Raw genomic sequence first — 19,903 nt, forward strand, 5'->3', positions numbered from 1 at the left:
GGTCCGATGGCTTTGAGCCCACCGACTGACAGGTGCGCTCCGCATTCGCCACCCATCTCAGGACGAGTGGTCGCGCGTGGAGTGTACTTGTCTCCCTAAAGGAAGCCAAGTTTGCGCGAGCCCGACGAGTTGGCCACAGCCACGTCTGTTATTGAGGACTCGACTGGAACATTGCGGCGTCGATACTGTGAAGGACATTAGGGCGTGTTCGACGCTTTTGCCGTTAAACAAGAACAAGCCATCGCACGATAGAGTCAAGGATATCGGTTCTCCGCACGCGTGGCAACGTAGCCCCGTCCCGTGCGCGTAGTTGCCGAGCGCGATCGGTATGTACCACGAATTGGCTGCGATCATCCTGCCGGGCCCGACCGAATCTTCGCGTTTGTTTTTAACCCCATCTGACGTGACGGTTCACTTAAAACGGATTTAACGCGATCACGTTATATTCAATAGTACGTACGTGCCCGAGGCTCGACAGGTTGTGTTTTCGATCGTGAAACGACAATGTACAACTTGCTGAAGCTGCGCGTGACCAGCACTCAGTGCCTACGTGTGTGATGCGATTGTGCGAAACTCCAACGCGATGGCCCTCGGAGGACGAAGCTGTGTTGCACATGCACTGTTTTGGTGTGGACTATTGGCTGAAATAAAACCTTGTGGTTAAACAAGTTACGATGTGGCAAATCATGAAAAACGCCAAACTGGACCACACGGGCAATTCGCAACCCATGATGAGAGGCATCAGCGACGATGGTACAATCGTCGTGCCGGGGATGCACGTACGGAGCTGGTCTTCCACGACAAGCCACTTGGGTGCCCTCAGCATCAATCTTCCTGGACGCGTCGTTGTCTCGTGCTCAGGGAATGCCACAGCGACCACGACGACCACGGTCGTGACCGTCACCTCGACAACACCGGCCCTTCTGTCACTCGTCCAGGCGGACATCGCCATTACAGCAGACGACATCAATCAACTCACGCTTCGTTTGGCCACGAGCGACGTTGACACCGAGGGCACCCTCCTTGTCCATGTCACCCTAGGCCATCCCGTGCACACGTTCTCCACGGTCGCAGAAACACTGGTGGAGTCTGGTGCGCTGGCAGTGGCACCGACGTCGACGAACCCCATGTATATCACGTCGTACAGCAATGCCGCCGTTTGGATCGAGTCGTCATTACCCGTGGCTGCACCTGGCCTGTCCATCACAACCAGCGGCGCCGGCGATGTCTACTTCAGTGCTCCGTCGATTCATGTCGAGCGCAATTTGAAGGTCACGATATTCGCCCAGGGATCCGTGTCGCTGCAATCGAAATCAATCTATGCCAACACGATCAAGTCCGAAGTGCCGGGACGCGGGTCCGTGTTTCTGCAGGGCGACGTACAGGCGTCGCACCTGATCAGCGACCTCCTCGGCATGGGCTCAGTCAATTACTTTCCATTTGGGTCGTGCAACGACAGCAAGATTAGCATTGTCGGGTCTGGAAACGCGTACTTGGGGTCTGTGGCTTGCGTCACGGCCAGCGTCAACACGGTCGGGAACGGCGACGCGTATGTCCAGGTCGCGGGCACTCTGGTCCGCTCCGGATTCGGGTCGGGCTCGATCAATTACTTCAACGGAACGCCCAAGCACTTACCCGAGAATTCCGGTGGTCAGTCATTTCCGTTCGTGCGGCAGCCCACCGTCGCTGCCACAACCACCAACAAGTACGAGATTGCTAAGGTGGTACCCCAACCGCCGTGGCACGAAGGGTCGTTCGTGCTGGTTCGGCTCTCGTCCGCAACGCTGCGGTGGCCACCCATTCTAATGGACGTGAAGCTGTCGCCTCTCATGGATGCCACTTCAAGTATTGAAACACTCGGCATTGTGGGCATCTTTGTGTTGGTCGTGGTGGGCATACTAGTCGTGGTCACCAAGCGGATCCGGCGAGGCGGCTACGAGCTCGTGCAATAAAGAAAAATTCATATGTTCATAGAATGGCTGGTCCAACATTTGAAAAATACGACTGCTTCAGCGGCCGCTGTTGCAGGTGTCACATTATACATTATCACATTCGTCGGGAGGAATTAGCGAGCGACGATGCTAATTTGATCTTGCTTTTCGTCACCACTCTCTCGTTGACAGGCTAGCCTCATGACACATCATCCACCCTCTCCACCTATGGTGACGTTCCATTTGCCCACGAAAATGGGCAAACCTCCCACGCCTTCAACTCCCGAGAATCTGCTCGACCGCGCTTGTATATTTGCATCCACCTCGTGTGCGCCGCCCAAGAGATGGCCGACGTGAGGCTCTTTCTCGTTCATTCGAGGCAGTTGAAGCTCCCCACGTCCAGAGCGGCCGGAGGCGCAGACAAATCTTGCGTGTTTTTGGTGTGTGTGATGTGGCACTGTCCAATCAGCGACGCCATTTGACTTCATCGAATTTTATTGGTCAATAGGTTGGAGATGGATGTTTTGATTGGTGCATTGCCGAATCAGAAGAAATGTCACAAGCTGAAATGTCTCGGATGTCATCAGCATGACATACCTGGAAGTGCGTCAAAGACGGTTTTGAGCTATCCACATCGCCAAACATGTCGGAAACGATCGTGGCCCCCAGCACAATTGTCCGCTCATGGAACGCGGGCAACGCCACCCTCTCCGGCCTTCACTCGCTCCTTCCCGGGCGCCTCGTTGTGTCATTTGACCCCAACCTCAATCAAACGGCCGTCGTTACCTTGACCACGTCCGCGCCAGAGCTTGCCGATCTCATTCAAGCCGAGGTTGTCCCCAGCGGCAAGACTAGCTTTCGAGTCGACGAGCGAGGCATCCACGCGATGGGCTCGCAACAGCAGCTCAAACTGTCCTTGACCCAACGTGACGTCGACATCACGCATCGCTCTTGGTTGAAGTCACTCTCCACTCGCCGATTGCGTTCTTGACGACGTCTTCCGAAACCATCGTGCACGATGGCTCGTTGTCACTCCAAAACAATGCAGCCAACGTCGTCGTGACGTCGCTTGGCAGTGGCAACGTGTGGGTGAATGCTTTGAACCCGATCTCCGTATCCAAACTCGACATTTCGTCGGGGGGTTCGGGAAATGTGTCCGTCGCTGCGCCATCCGTGAGCGCCATCAAACGCATCAAGCTCTCTGCTCTCGACGGTGGCTCCGTCATCCTTCAAGCACCGTCTGTGCTGTCCGAAGAGCTCAAGACGTCTGTTTTAGGCCAGGGATCGGTGTTTGTAAACGGCACCGTGGTCACGTCGGAGCTCCAGAGTGAAGTCGTGGGGTCTGGCTCCATCAACTACTACCCCGTTGGCCATTGCAATGACAGCAAGGTCACGATCCTCGGTTCCGGCAATGCGTATGTGGCGTCCGTGGCGTGCTTCGAAACCAAAGTCAGCCTTGCGGGGTCCGGTTCGGCCTATGTGCAAGCTATTGACACGCTTGCTCGCTCTGGCTACGGCAGTGGGAGCGTCAAGTACTACAACGTGACCCCCGCGCACTTGCCAAAGGCGAAGAAGTACCAGTGGTTCACTCCCACCCCCGCTCAAGTCGTCCCTACCGCCGACAACGTGTACATCACTTTCGACGTTGCCCCTGAGCCGACTACGTTGAAAGAAGGCGTGGAATTTCACATTGTACAGCAAACGGGTTGGTTTCCTTGGCCCACGAGCGAAACGAGCGCGCCGGTCGGATCGTCTGCCTTGGCAACTCGGATGGGAAGCTCCACTTCGACATGTAACCTCGGCGTTGGCGCTCTGGCCATCGTCCTGTTGGCCATGGTGGCGTTTGTCGTGTTCAAGAAGCGTCAGCGTCTGGGGTACGCGTCCCTTCAGTAGATTGGAAAGTGAAGTAGAAGCGCATTGTCTCTTGGTCGAGTTCAGCGTTGTACGGATAAAACGGCACTGAAAGTGCGGCACTCGAGTGCGACAAATTCAACCAACACATGACGACCGGTGTCATCCAAGCATCCAACCTACGGCGAATCGTGGCTGCCGCCAACAACCGCATTGCCCACTCCTCCAACACGTACCCACAAAGATCATTCATTGAACCCACCGCCCAATCTTTCCTCGAACCTCCAGGGCCGAGCGAAACAAGTCGGGTTTCGTTCTAGGGGCTGAGCAGTCGCTGTGGGTCACGGTATATGTTTGACTGCTTGGCACGGCATACGATCAAGGCGTGTAGGTTTGGGAGCACGTTGATTGTTTCCTGCAAAGTCTCTCACATCTTGTCCAGCCGACCAGCGCAAACCCATTCATGCTCTGCTGCGGTCGACGACGGACCTGATGGCACCTACATACACTCTGACATACACTCATGCCGTGTACTAATCAAACAAGCATTTCGATAACATTCTTGATTTTACATGCATTCTTGTTTGCCGCGGGCTGCCGCCGAACTGTCACAATCGACTTTGCATGCCAACCAGCATGTCGGACACCATCACAGCTCCCAACATCACGGTCCGGTCGTGGGCGAGTGGCAATGGCACTCTCATTGGTCTCACCTCGGCCCTTCCTGGCCGCCTGATCGTATCCTACGACCCTTCTCTCAACCAAACGGCCACTGTCGTCGTGACAACGTCGTCCAACGACTTGGCCGACTTGATCCAAACCGACATTGTTCCCGCTGGAAAGATCGACATCGGCATCGACGAACGTGGCATTCACATGACGGGGTCGGATCAACAACTCAAGCTCTCCCTTGCTCAACGTGATGTGGATATCACGGCGTCGCTGCTTGTCCAAGTGACGTTCAACCGTCCGATTGCGGACTTGACCACCACTGCCGAAACCATTGTGCAAAACGGCGCGCTGTCCCTCCAAGACACGCTCTCCAGTGTTGGGGTGACATCGCTTGGCAGTCATAACGTTTGGGTGGACTCTGTGAATGCCGTCACTGTGTCCAAGCTTGAACTGACGGCGGGAGGTCGCGGGTCCGTGTTCTTGACGGCCCCTGCAGTGATTGCCACCAAGCGCGCCAAATTGACTGTTCTCGGCGGTGGTGCGATCGGCGTTCAAACGGCGTCTGTCACGGCCGGTGCATTGAAGACGTCGGTGTTGGGCTCGGGTTCGGCGTATGTTCATGGCACCGTGGATGCGACGGTGTTGCAAAGTGAAGTCCTCGGGTCGGGGTCAGTGAACTACTACCCCAGTGGTCACTGCGGCAACAGCAAGATCACGATTCTTGGCTCTGGTAGCGCGTACACGGCGTCTTTGGCATGCAACAATACCAAGGTCGATGTGCTTGGGTCGGGCTCGGCCTACGTGCAGACTGTGAACACACTCTCCCGCTCCGGGTTTGGGTCTGGTCGCATCAACTACTTCAACATCACGCCCGCGCATTTGCCCAAAGAGAAGAAGCGCCAGTGGTTCTTCACTCCCAAAGCTCCCGCAGTGGTCGCAGTCACGGAGAACAAGTACAAGACATTCGAAGTGGCTCCGGAGCCTTCGGCGTTGCAAGAAGGTGTGGCTGTGCATGTCGTGCAACACATTGGATGGTTTTCATGGCCCCCGATTGGCAGCACCGCCGACGTTCCAATTGTGGACTCGTCTGCTATGACGGCTCGCCTGGGCCATAGCACGTCGACCGAAGCATACGGCGTGGGGGCGCTCGCCATGATGCTCGCCGTGGCTGTTGCATTCGTCTTGTTCAAGAAAAAGCAACGCGGAGGCTACCAGCCGCTGTTGTAGGCCATGCCTAGCCATAGTGAACGTGTTGTGATTTGCATGCGATGGCACAACGAAATGTCTTTGCTGTCTGCAGAGTTGAACGCTACCCTTGGACGCCTGCAGCTGCAATAGACGACACAGGAGACTGGAGGTGGCGTCGTGAGCGAGGTGACATGACTCTGCAGGGGGAGAGCGCATCTCTCTGTTCTACACGGACTACTCCCATTCGTTCTATGTTACTCGACGCTGGTGATGTCGAAAGCAGCTCCATTCCGCCAGCGCTGTCAAATCCGCTCGCAGGTTCCGCTAAAGAAAGGGTGGCTCCCTGCAAGCCACCAAGCTGGTAAGTTTGAGCAATGTCGGACGGTCGACTATGTGCCAACGAACTCACCTCAAGAGCCGTCCATTGCCAAACAACGGACTGTGCGTGAAGGATTGAGAGGTTGAAGGCGGCGGCGACGTCTCTTGGTGGCGTCCGCTCCATGAAGTCATCGTATATACACAGACAAAACTCGCGATGGTGCCAGCTACCCCATGGCCCCCCGTGGCTAGAGTTTGGGGCGAACTTCGTGCTGGCTACGTTTGCCATCGTGGAAGTCCTGTCTCGGCGACAGATGTACAACACTCGAGCCGATCAATCCTGTCCTGTTGTCCGGGCAATCACGGTCAGCACATGTGGAATCCATCGACGATTGAAGAAGCGTTGGTGGTGCGGAAGAAGACAGAAACGGCTAAACCGCTTTCGATTCGACTACTCTTGCCATGAAGCCCAACATGCCGAATGGATCGTTGGGGTTGATGTCTGCTGCTTGCGTTGGGCGGCGTCGGCGTCACTTTGGGCATGGACGTCGCTTGCTAGTGGCCTTCCCACTACAGTAGAATGCAATATCCATTGGCATCGTAGTCGACGATACCAATGGACATTTCATTCTGGCGGGGTCCCATGGTAGTTTTTGTCGAGCAGACATGGCTCCCCATGTAGTCCAGGATATGTACTGTACGTCGAGGCTGCTGCTCGTTCGACCTTGGGGGAGAGAGATGTGCATGGAAGGTTGTCACCGCCGTCGAACCTTGTGGATGGGAGAAGCAAGTCAACATGTGGAATCGATGCGAACGCCACATGGTCGACGGCCGCTTCCCCTCGTGTGCGAGCCAACCAGCATCCCTCTGAATGCACGAGTGCTTGCTCAAGTCTGTCTTTCTCGTCCGTAGTGCTCATCAGTGTGGCGTCGAACGAGAGGCGGTGCATGTCCAAGCGCATATGCGTTCCTTCCAGAGATATCGGTGGGTGGCGAATACATCTCGCGGTGCCTCTTGGCGAGTTGAAGTTACCGCGACGCTTGGCGTCCACAGAATCCCCAGCTACTTCGTCCGCGAGACCTGAGTCCTGGCGATCTCGCCTCCATGTCATGGACCCCAAGGCACAGTTTTCGACTAGCACGATTCTCGCCGACACAGACGCCAAATATTTCCGAGCCAGGGCTACAGGGCTGGCTGGTCATCTCGCTTGCCTGCGATGGCACATTCGGTAGTCACAGGCGGTATTCACTCTGGGCGACCAAAACAAGCCACCACGGCTCGGGTTTTCACAACACGTGATGGAATTGCGCTCACGTTCTGTGATCTTGCTGCTTGGAGGCACCATACAAATGCCAAGGTAAAGAATTTGGCGCCCGCTGATTGGTCCATGCTTTCGCCGCTGAAAATCGCTCCCACGATGACGCAGCCGCGACAAAATTCTCCGCAGTCGCAACTTCAACATGGTGGGGAGGCAGAGACGCCGAGACCATTCTCGATTCCGCTGCAACGACGATGGAACGCTATACCATCCTGGAGCCGTCGGCCCCAGAAATCGACGACGCCCCCGAGCTCCTCCCGAACATAGTCCTCGCCACCGACAGACAGACCGCAGAAGTTGTCGCGATCAAGCGACTCGAGATCGTCGCGGACAAAGCAACATGCCGCGTCGACGAACACGTTGCCATGGAACGCAGGATACATAAACATGTCAAGAAAGTTGGTGGTCATACGAACATCCTCCGCCTTCGAGACAGCTTCCAAATGCAAGGCGTCGAGCATCTCGTGACGGACCACTGTGCCCGTGGCTCCCTCTTCGACGTCCTCAAAGCCACAACGGACAAACGCTTTGACGTGGCGACGGGTTTGATGTATGTGGGTCAAATCGCGGACGGCCTGGTCTTCCTGCGGTCCCTTGGCTATGCGCACTGCGACCTGTCGCTCGAAAACATCCTCGTCGACGAAACCAACACGTGCAAGCTGTGTGATTTTGGCCACGCCGCCGACGCCTCGGTCAAACAAACGGCCGTCGTCGGCAAGTACTTTTACATGGCGCCAGAGTTATACGACGGCAGGGGCTACGACGCCAGCCAGACAGATGTGTGGTCGCTCGGCATCCTGCTTTTCATCATGGTCACGGGGGTGGCGCCATTCCGACAAGCTCGCGTGTTGGACGATCATTTCGAACTGTTCAAGCAACGCGGTCTCGCCGCGCTGTGCGACCACTTGAGCGTGAATCAATTGATCCCAGACGACGTCTTCGATTTGCTTGACGCCATGCTTCAAATTCACCCGTCGACGCGTGCCACCATCAAGGATGTGGTTGCGGCAGTCGGTCACTCCAACCAACGCCACAGCGACGTTTCGTCAGCAACGTCCGAGCCGACATCGCCCACCCATCCGATCATGCGGCGAAAGCTCTCCATGTTCCAAAAGGTGCTGGATCCCTTCAAAGCGTCGTTCCAACGATCAAAGTACCGAAGCACGTTCTAGACGCACGCGTCTAAGTCTAGCCCGATAATTTATTCGCATCACAGTTGTTTACCTTCTGCCATGCAACCGACTGAGTGGGGGATTGTTGCTCCCAGTGCTCGCATGCGGCATACTCCTCGATTTAATAGCGACGATACTGGCGGGGGTGGTCGGAGCGTCGGTACTCGAGGCTGCGACTTCGGCGGCGTTCACGATGGTTTCTGGACTCGCTTCGGCGGTGGCCCCGCTGTTGGCTCCTGCTTCGACTTCGCCGTTTGCGGTCCCTGCTTGAGCTTCGACGACTGCGACGTCGCTTGGGCCTGTCAGGACTGTGTGGAGACCGTGATCGAGAACGATTGGTGGGCTTGCGGTCGTGTACATCGGGAGATCGGGAGGGTTGTGTCTCGAGGGCCTCGAGCGCTGGTGCAACCGGAGACATTGACGACGATATGGCTGGGTTTTCTGCTTGAGGATGTTCAGCAGCAGGTGCAGCATCCACAGCAATGGTGGCGAGTTCGTCATCTTTTGTGACCTCGAATGGGTCAACTGCTGTCAAAGGCTGGAGCCATTGAACTCGACGTAGTTGGTACAACGCAAGCATTTCCTGCGCCACGGACAAAACGTCCGCCATGTCGACCTCAAGCAACACCTCCCATCCAAGGGGAAGAGCATGCTGCAGCACACGTGCGGCAAGACTGATGGCAGCGCATGCGATGACATGGGCGTCATATCGCAAGCACAGGTCGATTCGAAAGCTGTCGTTGACGTAGTTCCATGCCTTCTGCGCACAAGCGTCGGAGCACTCAAGAAGTTTGACGTAGTAGAGCAGAAACTTGTGAGGGTGTTCGGTGGTACCGTCAATGGAGAACCCAACTTCGATTAGCACCTGTCTCTCGACCATGACGAGCCAGTCGCTCCAAGTAGCGAAGCGAGGATCCGACGGCAACATCGGTGTGAGTCCGAGGTCCATACGTCGGTTGCGCATGCGAAAGAACACTTGTACAACGTCTTTGATCCGACGAGGATGTTCTTCGGCCTTGCTCGCCAGGAAGATGCACCCCATCGCGGCTCGGAAAGCGTCAAAATCGAACAAACTCTGTCGCGCGTAGAACCGATGCAGGAGCGACTGGGCAGTCGCCAAGACGACTTGTGGTAGCTGAAGCAAGATGCCCGACTCTTGGATTAACTCGCATGCGAAGAACCGGTGCTGCTTTTCGTCCGCACCGCTCAAGCCTTCTAGTTGCGACGGCGTCGACGGTGGCGCCGTCATCTTGAATCTCTCGCCTGTGGTTCCAGACTACGGATAATTTGAATTCCTACGGATAAAAAGATGTCTCCCCGTGGAATCGCCGCGCAACCGCGGAAGTGACATGCATGGAAGGAATCACTTGCATGCAATGCCGACATGCATGTCTTGGCGGTCAGATAGCGCGAAACTAACGAGAGGAAGACATTTTTCCGCTAGATAGCGGAATACCAAGCTTTTGACTTCTCGGATAGCATGGCCTATTTATAGGGCGTGGAGGTGTGCGCGCGAGGGCGTGCTCCAGAAGAATGAACAAGCTTCTCGCGGAGTACTTGGCCAGTTTAAAGCAGCAACACGCCCACCGTGGTGTACCCGACGCAGAGAGTCATTTGATATTAAAGCAGGTCAGTCCACTCGCATGGCGGGTCCAAATAGCGAAGTATGTTTGAGGAGCCAGTGCTAACGACAGCATTGTGTCGGTATCAGGAAGAGGCCGCAAAGCGACCGTACTGCGACCCCTCGTTTGGTCAAGTGGAAGTGCTAGTCATCGGTATGCTTGCACTCCGTTCGCACCACTCTCAAAATGGCACAGTGTCGGCGTTGGACGAGTGCACGATAACGTTGCAAGAACTGGGCAAGTCGGACTTTCTCGAGCCACTAGGTTGGGACTTCCTCCCTTCCCCGGCCGTTCTTGCGACGGTGCAGTGCGTGCTTCTACTGTTCAACCTTGATGCTGGCAATGCGCCTCCGTCAGTGGTGTGGTCAGGGGTGTGGGCCGCGTGGATTGTCAAGAACATCGACACCCACATAGGCGGGTGGGAATGGCTCGCATCAAACGAACCGGTGGGACTATTCACCAAGCCGTACGAGCTATGCACGGCCCACCTTCGAACCATTCAGACTCTCCATCTTCCATCGACGTATGCCGTTCCCGACGATGATCCGTCGTGGCAGCGCATGCCTGCTTACCTCTGCTTGCGTAACTGGGTCGCGGCTGCCGTGGCGTACTTGAACATGAAGACCCACTGCATCTCTTCCTTCCCGCTCCATGGATACGTCACGACCGTCACGGCGCCGCCAAAGCGCACGCCCAAGGAGAACGTGTGGTTCTCAACGCTTACGGACGAACACGTCCCGATCTACTACAACCGACACCTCAAGACCCTCGCGCTGGACAAACCACTGTACGACATCGAATTCCTTCGCACGGTGCATGACGAACCACTGACGGTGATGGTAGTGACTTTGACGGAGCAAACATTGTCGTGCCCCGCACGATTGAAGCGCTCATGATGGAGATGCTGATGGGGGACCCCATACTCCGCGCAGACGTCGAAGCAAGGCGAGTCCAAATGGACATTGACTTGGACAAGGACAACGAGTGGATCGAGTGTGTGGACGCGACGACAAGTTCACGATTCTACTATAGCTTCCAGCGGTTCAAGCTGGCGTACATGCGACCGGCGTCCAAGAATATTGTGGCGGCAGACAAGAGCGTGGCGTTTCGGTGTGTCCTGCGCATTCAGTCGGCGTATCGTCGTCGGCAAGCGATGCAGTTTGTGAATCAAAAGCGGCAAAAGACGCGCAAGTTGCCTCGGTTCACGTCACGGAACTTCTTCTAAAAATTCCATTCATGAACAAACATGGTGGTTCCTACTCTGTCTTCTTGGACTCCACGGCGAGCGCTTCTTTGGCCAGCCAGTTGCGGCGCACGACGAGGCTCCACAGCAAGCACGGAACAAACGGTGCAAACACAATGTAGAACCCCTCGACGGCGTCGGTGTAGCGTTGGATCACGAGGAGCCCGAGAAAGATGACCGTACACAAGCCATACACCCCCGAGACAAAGTTGTAATTGATGCTGTCGACTGGAGAGAAGATATTGCCCATGTTGTGACGGAGAGACGAGCGGCGGCGCAGACGGCGGACGGCTCGGCTGCGATTTCTGAAGTCGATGAGAAAAACCAATCCCTTGAAAATGATTGGTTATAACAAACAGTATTGACCAATCAGAATAGTTACTACTCTTCGTTTATGTCCAATCAACGTGGTCTTATCATCGTTGCTGAATTGGACGTCATTGATCAACATGACCCGCTTTCTCTCGCATGTCACGCGGACCTGGCGTCGCATTGCAGTCACTTCCGCTGCTTCCCGAGCGCGATACATGCATGCATCGTCACTGTTGTTGTCGAGGAAACAGCGCACGTTGTTTTCTTCTCGCGTCGTGACGCAATTCCAACTCGCGAGCTTTGCCACGTCGTCGACGACGCCTCCCATCGAATCCAACCCTAAAGAAACGTCGGTGGATCTGTGGAACAATGTAAACGACTTGTACGTACGCGCACAAGCCCAGGATGCGTCGGCGCAGTATGAGCTTGCGTTGATGTTCCTGGAAGATGACGACGATGCCGAAGTAGATGTGGACGACGAGTGGTCGCTGGATGCCGAGACATTACGGCAGCGAGCCAGCGCCTCTTCATCGAATTTGCAAGACATCAAGAGCATTCGAAAGCACGCCCGAAAGCTGTACAAAGAGTACAGGAAGTCGAAGCAGCCAACTGCTGCGCCCAAGTCCCCTTTGGTCGCTCGTACGACCTCGGCCGACTTGGACGATGCGTATGGCAGCATCACACAGCCGCTCTTGGACAACTCACGACCTGTGCCTCCATTAACATTGTCAAATTCTGCTGAAGTCAACGAAGCATCCATCATGGAAGCAATCGGTGGTCGTGATGAAGCCAAAGGCATTGCGTGGTTGCGCCGGGCCGCTGACAACGGGTGTGTTCTTTCAAAAAGAGTCTCTAGCTCATGCTCTTTGCGCAGCCACCGTGACGCTTATGTTCGTATGGGCAACTTGTGCATGGCACACGACCCTCCGCTAGTCCACGCGGCAAGGGCATGGTACTCTGTCGTGGCCTTCTGCGACAAACCCCACCCGGACGCCTTGTACAACCTCGGCATGATGCTCTACGATGTGCGATCTCTCTAACCACATCAACATTATTGTAACCACAAGACGACTGGCCTGCGTAGGACCACCCGACGGCAGTGCCAACCCCGACCGTGGCCAACCTTCCTCTCGCCATGGACTGCTTCATGAAAGCAGCAGAAATTGGCGACCCCAGCGCCCAGTACTTCATGGGACATGTCCTCCACGTCGGGAACGAATGCGTTCCCGCCAACCCCGTGAGCAGCCGCATGTTGATCGAGCAAGCGGCGGGCCAGGGCCACGGCGGCGCGCTGTATTACCTCGCGCAGCTCCATTTGAATGGCGATGACAGCATGGGCATCCCTATCCATCTGGAAACGGCTTTAAAGTACCTGCACTTAGCTGTTGACCAGGATGAAGGGGACGCCATGGTGTGCCTGGCAGACATGTACCGGGAAGGGCAGCCCCCGCTGGTGTCGGTGAATATCCCACGAGCGCACAAGCTATACGAGCGTGCTGCCGCGTTGGGCCACCCGGAGGCCCTGTGTACCCTGGGGGCGTTGGCATATGCTAATCGACTGTACGAACAAGCGTTCCAGTACTACCAGGCGGCGGCGGACCGGCACTCGATGGCTGCGTGGAAAAATTTAGCTGACATGTACTATGCCGGCGTGGGAGTGCCCCAGAACAAGAAGACGGCCGAGTCCATTCTCGACATGTTGCGGAAGATGGAGCTATAAGATCCAACGAGTCGAGCCCTTCCTTACGATGATGCTTTGGGAGAAGTCGGGTCGATGTAGGTGGCGACTGTCGAGATTGGAAAGCCGATCCCGCCACCCACGGGCGGGGGGTACGCTGGCTTGGCTGCGCTTTTGGGAGGCGTGACCACTCTCGGTGCAGTGGGCGGTTGAACCTCTTGCGTTGGTTCGACAATGGTGTGTGCGTCGCGAGCGGCTGGCGCTTCCTCCAGACCAACCTCCGATGGCGCGGACATGTCAGTGGTAGCACGTGGCTCTTCCGTGGAGGGAATGGTTGGGGCGTCTCCTGCAGCGAATAACGTGGGGCGTGCGACTTCTTCGGTCGCTGTAGTTTCAGGTGCAGCAGAAGGAACAGGAGCAGCTGGAGGTGCAGGGGGGGCTAAACCCACGCAGTGTGAATGCACCCCATGGGATGTGGCAGGTTACATACCAAAGTAATCGGTGGCCGCCTTCGCGTGATTCGAAATGCTCACAAAACCGACCGATTCGCCCACCGTAGAGTGCACGCTTGCCGGCAGCCTATGGAGGTACCCGTGGCCGACCTCGGCGCCTAAATATCCTTCTCCGCCCCATCGGTCGTGCGGAGTGATGCGAACGAGCCGCACTTGATCCGTTCGGGCACTGGCATCCATCATGCACTGAGATGCCACTCGATCAAGGCTGTCGACATATATCGCAACGTACTTGTACACGTAGCACTGAAATGGCTGGTCCAAATGATCGATAATTTCGTCGTACAAGTCTTCGGGGTCTGAGAGAACAAAACGAAGTCATAACGTGTTCATAATGGCCATGCACAAACCTCGAAACACGCGCTCGGGGGTGCCAAGGAGGTAATCGGCGTTCGGCTCGAGGGTGGCTATATCCGCGGGGGACTTTTTGGCCACTTCCTGCCATAGCACGTGCCGACGTGTGTGTCACGTCATGAAGGAATGCAAAAGGGAATCCGCACCAACACGTGGAGAAGGTGATCCTCGACACCGTCGAACGAGTCGAACCGAATCGTGACTCCCAGCATGCCTTTACCAGGCCAATTACGCGATGGCGTGAGTGACAGTTCTAATGCACACAAGTTCGTGAGTCGCTGGAAGCGACGAGTGGAGTATACAGAATGTACCCCGGGTGGTTTGCGACTTTATGTTGTACACCGACAACTGCATGGGTTTGTCTTCACTTCGGGCGATCAACTCCATGAACGTCGAATCTTTGGTGTCCTGCAGCAAGCCGATCCCAAATCTCCGAGGGATGATGGGTGAACTCAGGTACGTACCAAACGAATGCCGTTGGCAGAGAGAATGAAGTCAAAGAACGAGACGAACCCCACCACGGACGCAGGAGAGTTCTCTTGGATACCGAGGACGCGGAAACCAACATGGTCGCTCCCGTGCGCATCTGCAGCCTGCGCCGCGGCGGAAGATTGGTCGTTGCCCATGTTGCTTTGGCTGTACTGATTTGACGTGGTGGAGTATCCGGATGTGGCGCCAGTTAATTGGATAAAACTAAACATAATCAACCAATCCAAACGATTTAAGGCGATAATTGCAATGATGAAACGTTGCAGGCAGCAGTGCTTGGCCAGCGCAATGCTTGTGGCTAGACGTCGATGGCCCCGGAGAGCTTGTCAACGTGATCTGCGATGCACTGGACCATGGCAAACATATCCGAGTGCGCCTTGGTCGGGAACACAGTGCGGCAGCCGCGAGCTGCCAAAAGCGCATGGATCGTGTGTTCCGCAGCATACCAGTCCTTCATCTCATCGTCGATAAACATACTCGCGCCAGCGTAATCAAAGTTGCGTCCGCTCATGACGTCGACATGCAGGGTTTGCCACGTTTTGGCGAGTTGCGACTGGGGTTGTCGCGCAAGAAGACTCGCAATTGCTTGCGCAGTCTCGGCGGGTTCAATCGTCCCGTAGTTCGGGATGAGTTGATCGGTTATGGCGCTGTCGTCGATTGGGACCCACTCACCATCGTCGCGCACATCCCCAACTGCCGATGGCTTCGTGTGGGCGAGCGTGTGGAGGTCGGCGGGTGACAGCTCGAGACAACTCTGGCTCCCCCACGCCGCATTCACCTTGTCCGCCAGGTCGATCATCGTGATCATTTCGTGGGCGAGGTTTCGGAAAAAGTTGGCCTGGTTGGTTTCAGCGCGCACGACATCGATAGAGAACGCGGCACTTTGGAGACGACTGCGCCACGACTGGATGCCCATCGAAATAAATGGCCGCATCACCCCCGTCCAAATAATAGCTGCGTACGCTTTGTAGATGAGTCCCGCCAACACAAATTTTGCGCGGCGGCGACAGAACGGATACGGGAACCCGTCCATGTTCAAAAATGCCACCACCCGATTCGGATACGTCGCGACAAAATACTGGCCAACGATGCTGCCCATGGAAGGTCCGACGACAAGCCATTTTGTGGTTGGAGGAAGCACGGACGACAGAACAAATTCCATGTCCTTGACCACGTCGTCGGCGGTGGGCGACACCCCCGTCGTGTTCCGGTCGCTCAAGCCAACTCCAAGGCGATCATACGACAAAACGGTGTGCCCACGTTTGACAAGTTCTTCATGTAGCTGACTGATGGTTGTCATGGACGCGCCAAGACCGTTGGGAATACACACGGGGGGAAGCGTTGTCGACGTGGTCGATCGAGTGAATCGCACGGCGAGATCGAATCCCGCACAATTGTTGCCGTGAGGAATTCGGATGAACTGTAAGTCTGGGACGCGTTCGCAAAGACGTGAACGGTCAAGGAGCTTTCGGTCCCGCTGGTTACAGCAGTACTGGACAAGGGGTCCAACGAACGTGATCGTCATGACGAACCACACTGCGAGGAAGAGCGCGAACCCTGCAATGGCCACGGGCGCGAGAATGACAGCAGCGAATGCTTTGCTGGCCGCCTTGAGGGTAAGCGTCATAGCGTCGAGGAGGTTGGTGGCAGGAGGCACTCGCGGTCTTTTTGGGCAATAGTCGGCGCCTCGGCGATCGTTTCTTTGAGGCCACCGTGATTCACATGTGACAAAAGGGAGGTAAACATTGAAACGTCACAGACCAATCAGCGGCCTCTATTTCAATGTACGTAGGTCAGTACATGAAATCAACGTACCGTTGTGAAACGAGTTATTTGTAAGACCAGTACAAAGTACAATTGTACGTACCATGGTGTTGAAGGCTAAAAATACAACGTGGCAGCTTCCTGGACGTGGTTGGCAACTTTCAGGGCTGGATGAATCAAGCTGGTGACGCCGTGGAAGAGCATGCGTCGATGCCGCACTACATGCTCCCCAATTTCTCTTCCATCCTTCCGGAGTACGCCAACTCGGAGGCCGAGCACATCAAGTGCGCGTTTTCGACGGGTAACTTCACGTCCATTGTCAAGATGCCCAGTCGGCTCGCCCCCAATGCAGTCATCCAAGCTCGCCAAGACAACATGGACGAGAATCGGCGCAATGTCGTCGCGGCCAGGGGGCCACCTAAGATGGTCACGAAGAACGGTCTGTTTAACCAGTTTGAGTACACGCCGTCGCGATATAGTCTGAGCGATGAGATCCTCCGAGCTGTACGTGCTCCATGCGCGTCAAACCGTTGAAGAGGGTGTGTTTGTGGCGCAGGAACGCCTGGAATCCGAGGCAAAGCGGCTCGAAATAGGCGGGAAAGATTTTGTGTGCAGCAGTGGCGCGCGCAAGCTCAAGTACGAAGACGGATTCGAAGACAAGGAGTACGTGTACCCGCACATGGAGGTGCACTACAACGACGCGATCGACGCTGCCGTACGGAAGAGATGGATGGAGGACAAGAAGATCTTGCACGGCGCGTTCATTCCTGGCGGCGCGACCAAGGCGATTGGGGCGCCGCCCACGCGAAAGATGCTGCCCGATCTGTTAAAAGAGCTCACGGAAACGATCGTCAGCGACTGGGAAGACTGCAAGATTGTAATTGCGCCCACAGACGACGGCAACATTGCGGTATGCTTTGGCAGGACGACCACATCGAATGGCTGTGTGTTGTTTGTAGATTCGTTTTGACGTGGACACAATCGGCGGCGTCGAGCACGCCGTGACAGCATACATGAATGTCCTGTGCAACAACCACCGCATCACAACGAAGTACGCGCTGCTCAAGGTACCAAGGATGACGGCATGGTTTGGATTGACAGGGGGGTGGTGGTGTGGGCTGTAGGTGGTCGAAGACTGGAACACCAAGCCCGGCGACAACGGGCTCTACTTTGTGTTTCGGCCGCCGTGGATTCGCAACCCGATCCCAGAGGCCTTTATGGACGTGGCGCAGGCCACAGCCGACGAGGGCAGTTGACGACGACCCTGCAAATACAAACAGCTGATTCATTGAAACTCTGCCGAGGATGATAGCCCTGCTGACCACACCACGGGCTGCTTCGAAAGCCCGATAGCCCTGCTGACCACACCACGGGCTGCTTCGAAAGCCCCTCCGCGTTTGCTTCGACCCGACATTGGGTGCATCGAGGCCAACAGGTTGTCGCCGCCTTGTTCCGTCGGGGTGGCAGAGTTCAGCGGCATGTGGCAGCAGCACCTGGGAGATATACACGTTACCGTACGTGACGAGCGGCGTGATATACGGAGCCTGTGCAAACGACGCGTGGGGCTCTCGATCTCTCGACACATAAATTCTCGAACACTCGTTCTGGACCCGGTCGTCACCCATGAAGACACCCCCTCTCCTGTTCCCTCCATGCTCGCGACTCACGCGTGAAGCGAACGCCATGTCTGTCGCTCCATCGAGTCATCGAAGCCATCCGCGCCTGGTGAATTGACGTTTCCATGGCCATACGATTGTTGTTACAAGAGCGGGCAGGGACGTTTTAACTATCACTACAATCATATAACGCAGTTGGGTTGACAGGTTTTATACGTAAAACCAGTACATACAATGGCCATCATACGTTTAAACTCCACTCGTCGAATTCAACGTGGCCGCCCCGTCGAACTTCGAAGGCATTCCGCGATGGCATTGGCCAAAATGGCCACACATACGGATGGGTGTTGACTTGGGGCCGTGCGTGTGCGGTCGGTCGGTCGCCGGGCATTCTCAAACGTTCGCACACGCGCCACCATGGAAGTGTCCCACGAAGCCATGCTCTTGTACGTGCGGTCGATCAAGGCACCTGAGCCGTCGACGGCCGAGCGTGACGTGGATCCGAAGAAGGGTCGCGTCAAGAAGTTCTTCAAGTCGCTCTCGATGCGCAAGTCCAAGAAGGATGACGACGATCAAGACGACACGCGGTGGTCCGATGTGTTTCGGTCCGACCGCAAACGTGGCGACTCGTTCTTTCGCCGACTTTCGTTCCTGCAACCCCGCGACTCGGAAACCTTGTCCACGAGCGAGCGACCGAGCTTCCTTGACCGCCTCGTCGGCGACAAACCGTCCCCCGTTGGCACGAATGCGACCCGCCCTAGCAACGTTGCCTCCGACTTCACGAGGCCACCGCGGACGAGCCGTGATAGTACACACGCGCCAACGCTGCGCCACAGCACCACGGCGACTGCTCTTGACTCGACACCCCATCACACTATGACGTTTGGCCGTGTTGACATTCTCTCAAACCCTTCCCACCAGCCACTTCGACGACCCCATGATGTTTCAGCGCACCATCCTGCTTTGTCGCCCATGGAGCCCGTGAAAGAGCCTCTGGTGGTAGTCCGCGAAGAAGATGTGCATGTGAAATCCCCCAACGTAACAGGAGAACCTCTTGATATCCCGTCCGAGGGACATGAAACCCTTGCCATCGTGGCCGAAAGCGCGTCATCCACCGAGACTGCCGCCGCTGAATCCAACGACACCAACTTGCTCGATGCCGCATCGATACCATCCCAAGATGTCAAGTTACAAGTCGCGAAGCCGTCTGCCTTGGACGCTGACCCACGACAAACTCAGTTGGAGGCAAGAATCGCCGCACTTTTACATTTGAAACGTGTCGCGGCGGTCAAGGCGCCCATGCCAAAGGCTGCTCCTGCGCGCCCCGTTCCAGTTGTGACTCGCCCCCCCGCATACGACGTCATGGACGACGGCACGTCGTTGTGGTTTGACGAGGTATTGGCCATGATGGGGGCGCCGAGCTTTTAGAGTCGGGCAAGTCGTATTTATTTGCAGTGTTAACGTGAAACATGCGTGTGCTGGTTTCAAGAGCATCTTGGGCGCTGCCGTCCCCAAGCAGCGCCCGCTTCTGGTCACGAGAACGTTGATACCACCGTGAGATGGAAAGCATGGCTCAACTCGACGCTTGTACGTCTGGCGACGCAGCACGAGCCATGACAGCCCACCGAACTCGTTCGAATCGCCCTTTGCACAAACTCACGTGCCATCCACGGCGACCTCTCCGACAGGCAACCGTCGAGGCGGCCGCGACCATAGCCAAGACGCGGCTGCCGATGGTACATGTATGGGCACGATGACGAATCGCGCATGGGGTTTCGATGTCGCGCTGGTGCATGGGAAGAAGGCGTCGTGCAGGGACGTCGTACGAGGCTCTCGTGCAAGCTGTGGCGACCGGGCCAGGGC

The 19,903-nt window shown here is 56.1% G+C and overlaps 12 protein-coding genes across 16 annotated transcripts; 8 read left to right on the forward strand and 4 right to left on the reverse strand.

Moving 5' to 3' along the window:
* The first annotated feature begins 711 nt into the window (after positions 1–711).
* Positions 712–2,000, forward strand: H310_07231 (hypothetical protein). The gene has a single exon (XM_008872580.1). It carries the CDS (start codon positions 729–731, stop codon positions 1,950–1,952), a length of 1,224 nt encoding a protein of 407 aa, XP_008870802.1. The 5' UTR covers positions 712–728; the 3' UTR covers positions 1,953–2,000.
* A 574-nt stretch (positions 2,001–2,574) lies between these two features.
* H310_07232 (hypothetical protein) lies at positions 2,575–3,824 on the forward strand (the record flags this gene model as incomplete). Its single annotated transcript, XM_008872581.1, has 2 exons — positions 2,575–2,857; positions 2,893–3,824. 2 exons carry the CDS (start codon positions 2,575–2,577, stop codon positions 3,822–3,824), a joined length of 1,215 nt encoding a protein of 404 aa, XP_008870803.1.
* A 537-nt stretch (positions 3,825–4,361) lies between these two features.
* Positions 4,362–5,883, forward strand: H310_07233 (hypothetical protein). The gene has a single exon (XM_008872582.1). The coding sequence runs from the start codon at positions 4,407–4,409 to the stop codon at positions 5,679–5,681; it is 1,275 nt and encodes a 424-aa protein (XP_008870804.1). The 5' UTR covers positions 4,362–4,406; the 3' UTR covers positions 5,682–5,883.
* A 1,547-nt stretch (positions 5,884–7,430) lies between these two features.
* On the forward strand, positions 7,431–8,599 carry H310_07234 (serine/threonine protein kinase). Its single transcript, XM_008872583.1, has one exon. The coding sequence runs from the start codon at positions 7,473–7,475 to the stop codon at positions 8,448–8,450; it is 978 nt and encodes a 325-aa protein (XP_008870805.1). The 5' UTR covers positions 7,431–7,472; the 3' UTR covers positions 8,451–8,599.
* Positions 8,600–8,638: 39 nt separating this feature from the next.
* On the reverse strand, positions 8,639–9,699 carry H310_07235 (hypothetical protein; the record flags this gene model as incomplete). Its single annotated transcript, XM_008872584.1, has 2 exons — positions 8,639–8,749; positions 8,809–9,699. The coding sequence occupies 2 exons, from the start codon at positions 9,697–9,699 to the stop codon at positions 8,639–8,641; spliced, it is 1,002 nt and encodes a 333-aa protein (XP_008870806.1).
* A 248-nt stretch (positions 9,700–9,947) lies between these two features.
* H310_07236 lies at positions 9,948–11,640 on the forward strand. 2 transcript variants are annotated; one of them, XM_008872586.1, is made up of 4 exons: positions 9,948–10,079; positions 10,162–10,225; positions 10,268–10,859; positions 10,916–11,640. In XM_008872586.1, the coding sequence occupies exons 1-4, from the start codon at positions 9,984–9,986 to the stop codon at positions 11,295–11,297; spliced, it is 1,134 nt and encodes a 377-aa protein (XP_008870808.1). In that variant the 5' UTR covers positions 9,948–9,983; the 3' UTR covers positions 11,298–11,640. The 2 variants fall into 2 exon arrangements, with proteins under 2 accessions (XP_008870808.1, XP_008870807.1); XM_008872585.1 differs by having other exon boundaries at positions 9,949–10,079; positions 10,162–10,859; positions 10,916–11,623.
* On the reverse strand, positions 11,185–11,632 carry H310_07237 (hypothetical protein). Its single transcript, XM_008872587.1, has one exon. It carries the CDS (start codon positions 11,563–11,565, stop codon positions 11,329–11,331), a length of 237 nt encoding a protein of 78 aa, XP_008870809.1. The 5' UTR covers positions 11,566–11,632; the 3' UTR covers positions 11,185–11,328.
* Positions 11,641–11,760: 120 nt separating the features above from the next.
* Positions 11,761–13,379, forward strand: H310_07238 (the record flags this gene model as incomplete). Of its 2 annotated transcripts, XM_008872589.1 has the most annotated exons (3): positions 11,764–12,456; positions 12,502–12,652; positions 12,712–13,379. In XM_008872589.1, coding segments are annotated over 3 exons (1,480 nt in total), but the record flags the coding sequence as incomplete, so codon positions are not given. The 2 variants fall into 2 exon arrangements, with proteins under 2 accessions (XP_008870810.1, XP_008870811.1); XM_008872588.1 differs by having other exon boundaries at positions 11,761–12,652.
* On the reverse strand, positions 13,246–14,808 carry H310_07239. 2 transcript variants are annotated; one of them, XM_008872590.1, is made up of 7 exons: positions 14,636–14,808; positions 14,483–14,579; positions 14,318–14,424; positions 14,168–14,255; positions 14,050–14,116; positions 13,796–13,986; positions 13,246–13,744 (listed from the first exon to the last, which is right to left on the reverse strand). In XM_008872590.1, exons 1-7 carry the CDS (start codon positions 14,795–14,797, stop codon positions 13,371–13,373), a joined length of 1,086 nt encoding a protein of 361 aa, XP_008870812.1. In that variant the 5' UTR covers positions 14,798–14,808; the 3' UTR covers positions 13,246–13,370. The 2 variants fall into 2 exon arrangements, with proteins under 2 accessions (XP_008870812.1, XP_008870813.1); XM_008872591.1 differs by lacking the exon at positions 14,636–14,808 and having other exon boundaries at positions 14,483–14,613.
* A 16-nt stretch (positions 14,809–14,824) lies between these two features.
* H310_07240 (hypothetical protein) lies at positions 14,825–16,369 on the reverse strand. Its single transcript, XM_008872592.1, has one exon. It carries the CDS (start codon positions 16,285–16,287, stop codon positions 14,959–14,961), a length of 1,329 nt encoding a protein of 442 aa, XP_008870814.1. The 5' UTR covers positions 16,288–16,369; the 3' UTR covers positions 14,825–14,958.
* A 210-nt stretch (positions 16,370–16,579) lies between these two features.
* Positions 16,580–17,909, forward strand: H310_07241. Of its 2 annotated transcripts, XM_008872593.1 has the most exons (4): positions 16,580–16,928; positions 16,981–17,334; positions 17,384–17,491; positions 17,549–17,909. In XM_008872593.1, exons 1-4 carry the CDS (start codon positions 16,596–16,598, stop codon positions 17,678–17,680), a joined length of 927 nt encoding a protein of 308 aa, XP_008870815.1. In that variant the 5' UTR covers positions 16,580–16,595; the 3' UTR covers positions 17,681–17,909. The 2 variants fall into 2 exon arrangements, with proteins under 2 accessions (XP_008870815.1, XP_008870816.1); XM_008872594.1 differs by having other exon boundaries at positions 17,384–17,909.
* Positions 17,910–18,367: 458 nt separating this feature from the next.
* H310_07242 (hypothetical protein) lies at positions 18,368–19,585 on the forward strand. Its single transcript, XM_008872595.1, has one exon. It carries the CDS (start codon positions 18,458–18,460, stop codon positions 19,466–19,468), a length of 1,011 nt encoding a protein of 336 aa, XP_008870817.1. The 5' UTR covers positions 18,368–18,457; the 3' UTR covers positions 19,469–19,585.
* Positions 19,586–19,903: the final 318 nt, after the last annotated feature.

This window comes from Aphanomyces invadans (genome assembly GCF_000520115.1).
Source record: "Aphanomyces invadans strain NJM9701 unplaced genomic scaffold supercont1.13, whole genome shotgun sequence".
Taxonomy (NCBI): Eukaryota; Oomycota; class Saprolegniomycetes; order Saprolegniales; family Verrucalvaceae; genus Aphanomyces; species Aphanomyces invadans.

Bases quoted from the DNA above. Each gene is read 5' to 3' on its own strand.
- H310_07234 (XM_008872583.1), top strand. From the start codon at position 7,473: ATGGAACGCTATACCATCCTGGAGCCGTCGGCCCCAGAAATCGACGAC.
- H310_07242 (XM_008872595.1), top strand. From the start codon at position 18,458: ATGGAAGTGTCCCACGAAGCCATGCTCTTGTACGTGCGGTCGATCAAG.
- H310_07240 (XM_008872592.1), bottom strand. From the start codon at position 16,287: ATGACGCTTACCCTCAAGGCGGCCAGCAAAGCATTCGCTGCTGTCATT.
- H310_07231 (XM_008872580.1), top strand. From the start codon at position 729: ATGATGAGAGGCATCAGCGACGATGGTACAATCGTCGTGCCGGGGATG.
- H310_07237 (XM_008872587.1), bottom strand. From the start codon at position 11,565: ATGGGCAATATCTTCTCTCCAGTCGACAGCATCAATTACAACTTTGTC.
- H310_07236 (XM_008872585.1), top strand. From the start codon at position 9,984: ATGAACAAGCTTCTCGCGGAGTACTTGGCCAGTTTAAAGCAGCAACAC. The intron at 10,080-10,161 runs GTCAGTCCACTC...TGTCGGTATCAG, and splicing joins GTCATTTGATATTAAAGCAG to GAAGAGGCCGCAAAGCGACC. The intron at 10,860-10,915 runs GTACGACATCGA...CGGTGATGGTAG, and splicing joins CTCGCGCTGGACAAACCACT to TGACTTTGACGGAGCAAACA.
- H310_07233 (XM_008872582.1), top strand. From the start codon at position 4,407: ATGCCAACCAGCATGTCGGACACCATCACAGCTCCCAACATCACGGTC.
- H310_07239 (XM_008872590.1), bottom strand. From the start codon at position 14,797: ATGGGCAACGACCAATCTTCCGCCGCGGCGCAGGCTGCAGATGCGCAC. The intron at 13,987-14,049 runs GTACGTTGCGAT...GATGGATGCCAG, and splicing joins TTTCAGTGCTACGTGTACAA to TGCCCGAACGGATCAAGTGC. The intron at 13,745-13,795 runs GTATGTAACCTG...GCGTGGGTTTAG, and splicing joins GGCGGCCACCGATTACTTTG to CCCCCCCTGCACCTCCAGCT.
- H310_07241 (XM_008872593.1), top strand. From the start codon at position 16,596: ATGAATCAAGCTGGTGACGCCGTGGAAGAGCATGCGTCGATGCCGCAC. The intron at 16,929-16,980 runs GTACGTGCTCCA...TTTGTGGCGCAG, and splicing joins GCGATGAGATCCTCCGAGCT to GAACGCCTGGAATCCGAGGC. The intron at 17,335-17,383 runs GTATGCTTTGGC...TGTTGTTTGTAG, and splicing joins CAGACGACGGCAACATTGCG to ATTCGTTTTGACGTGGACAC.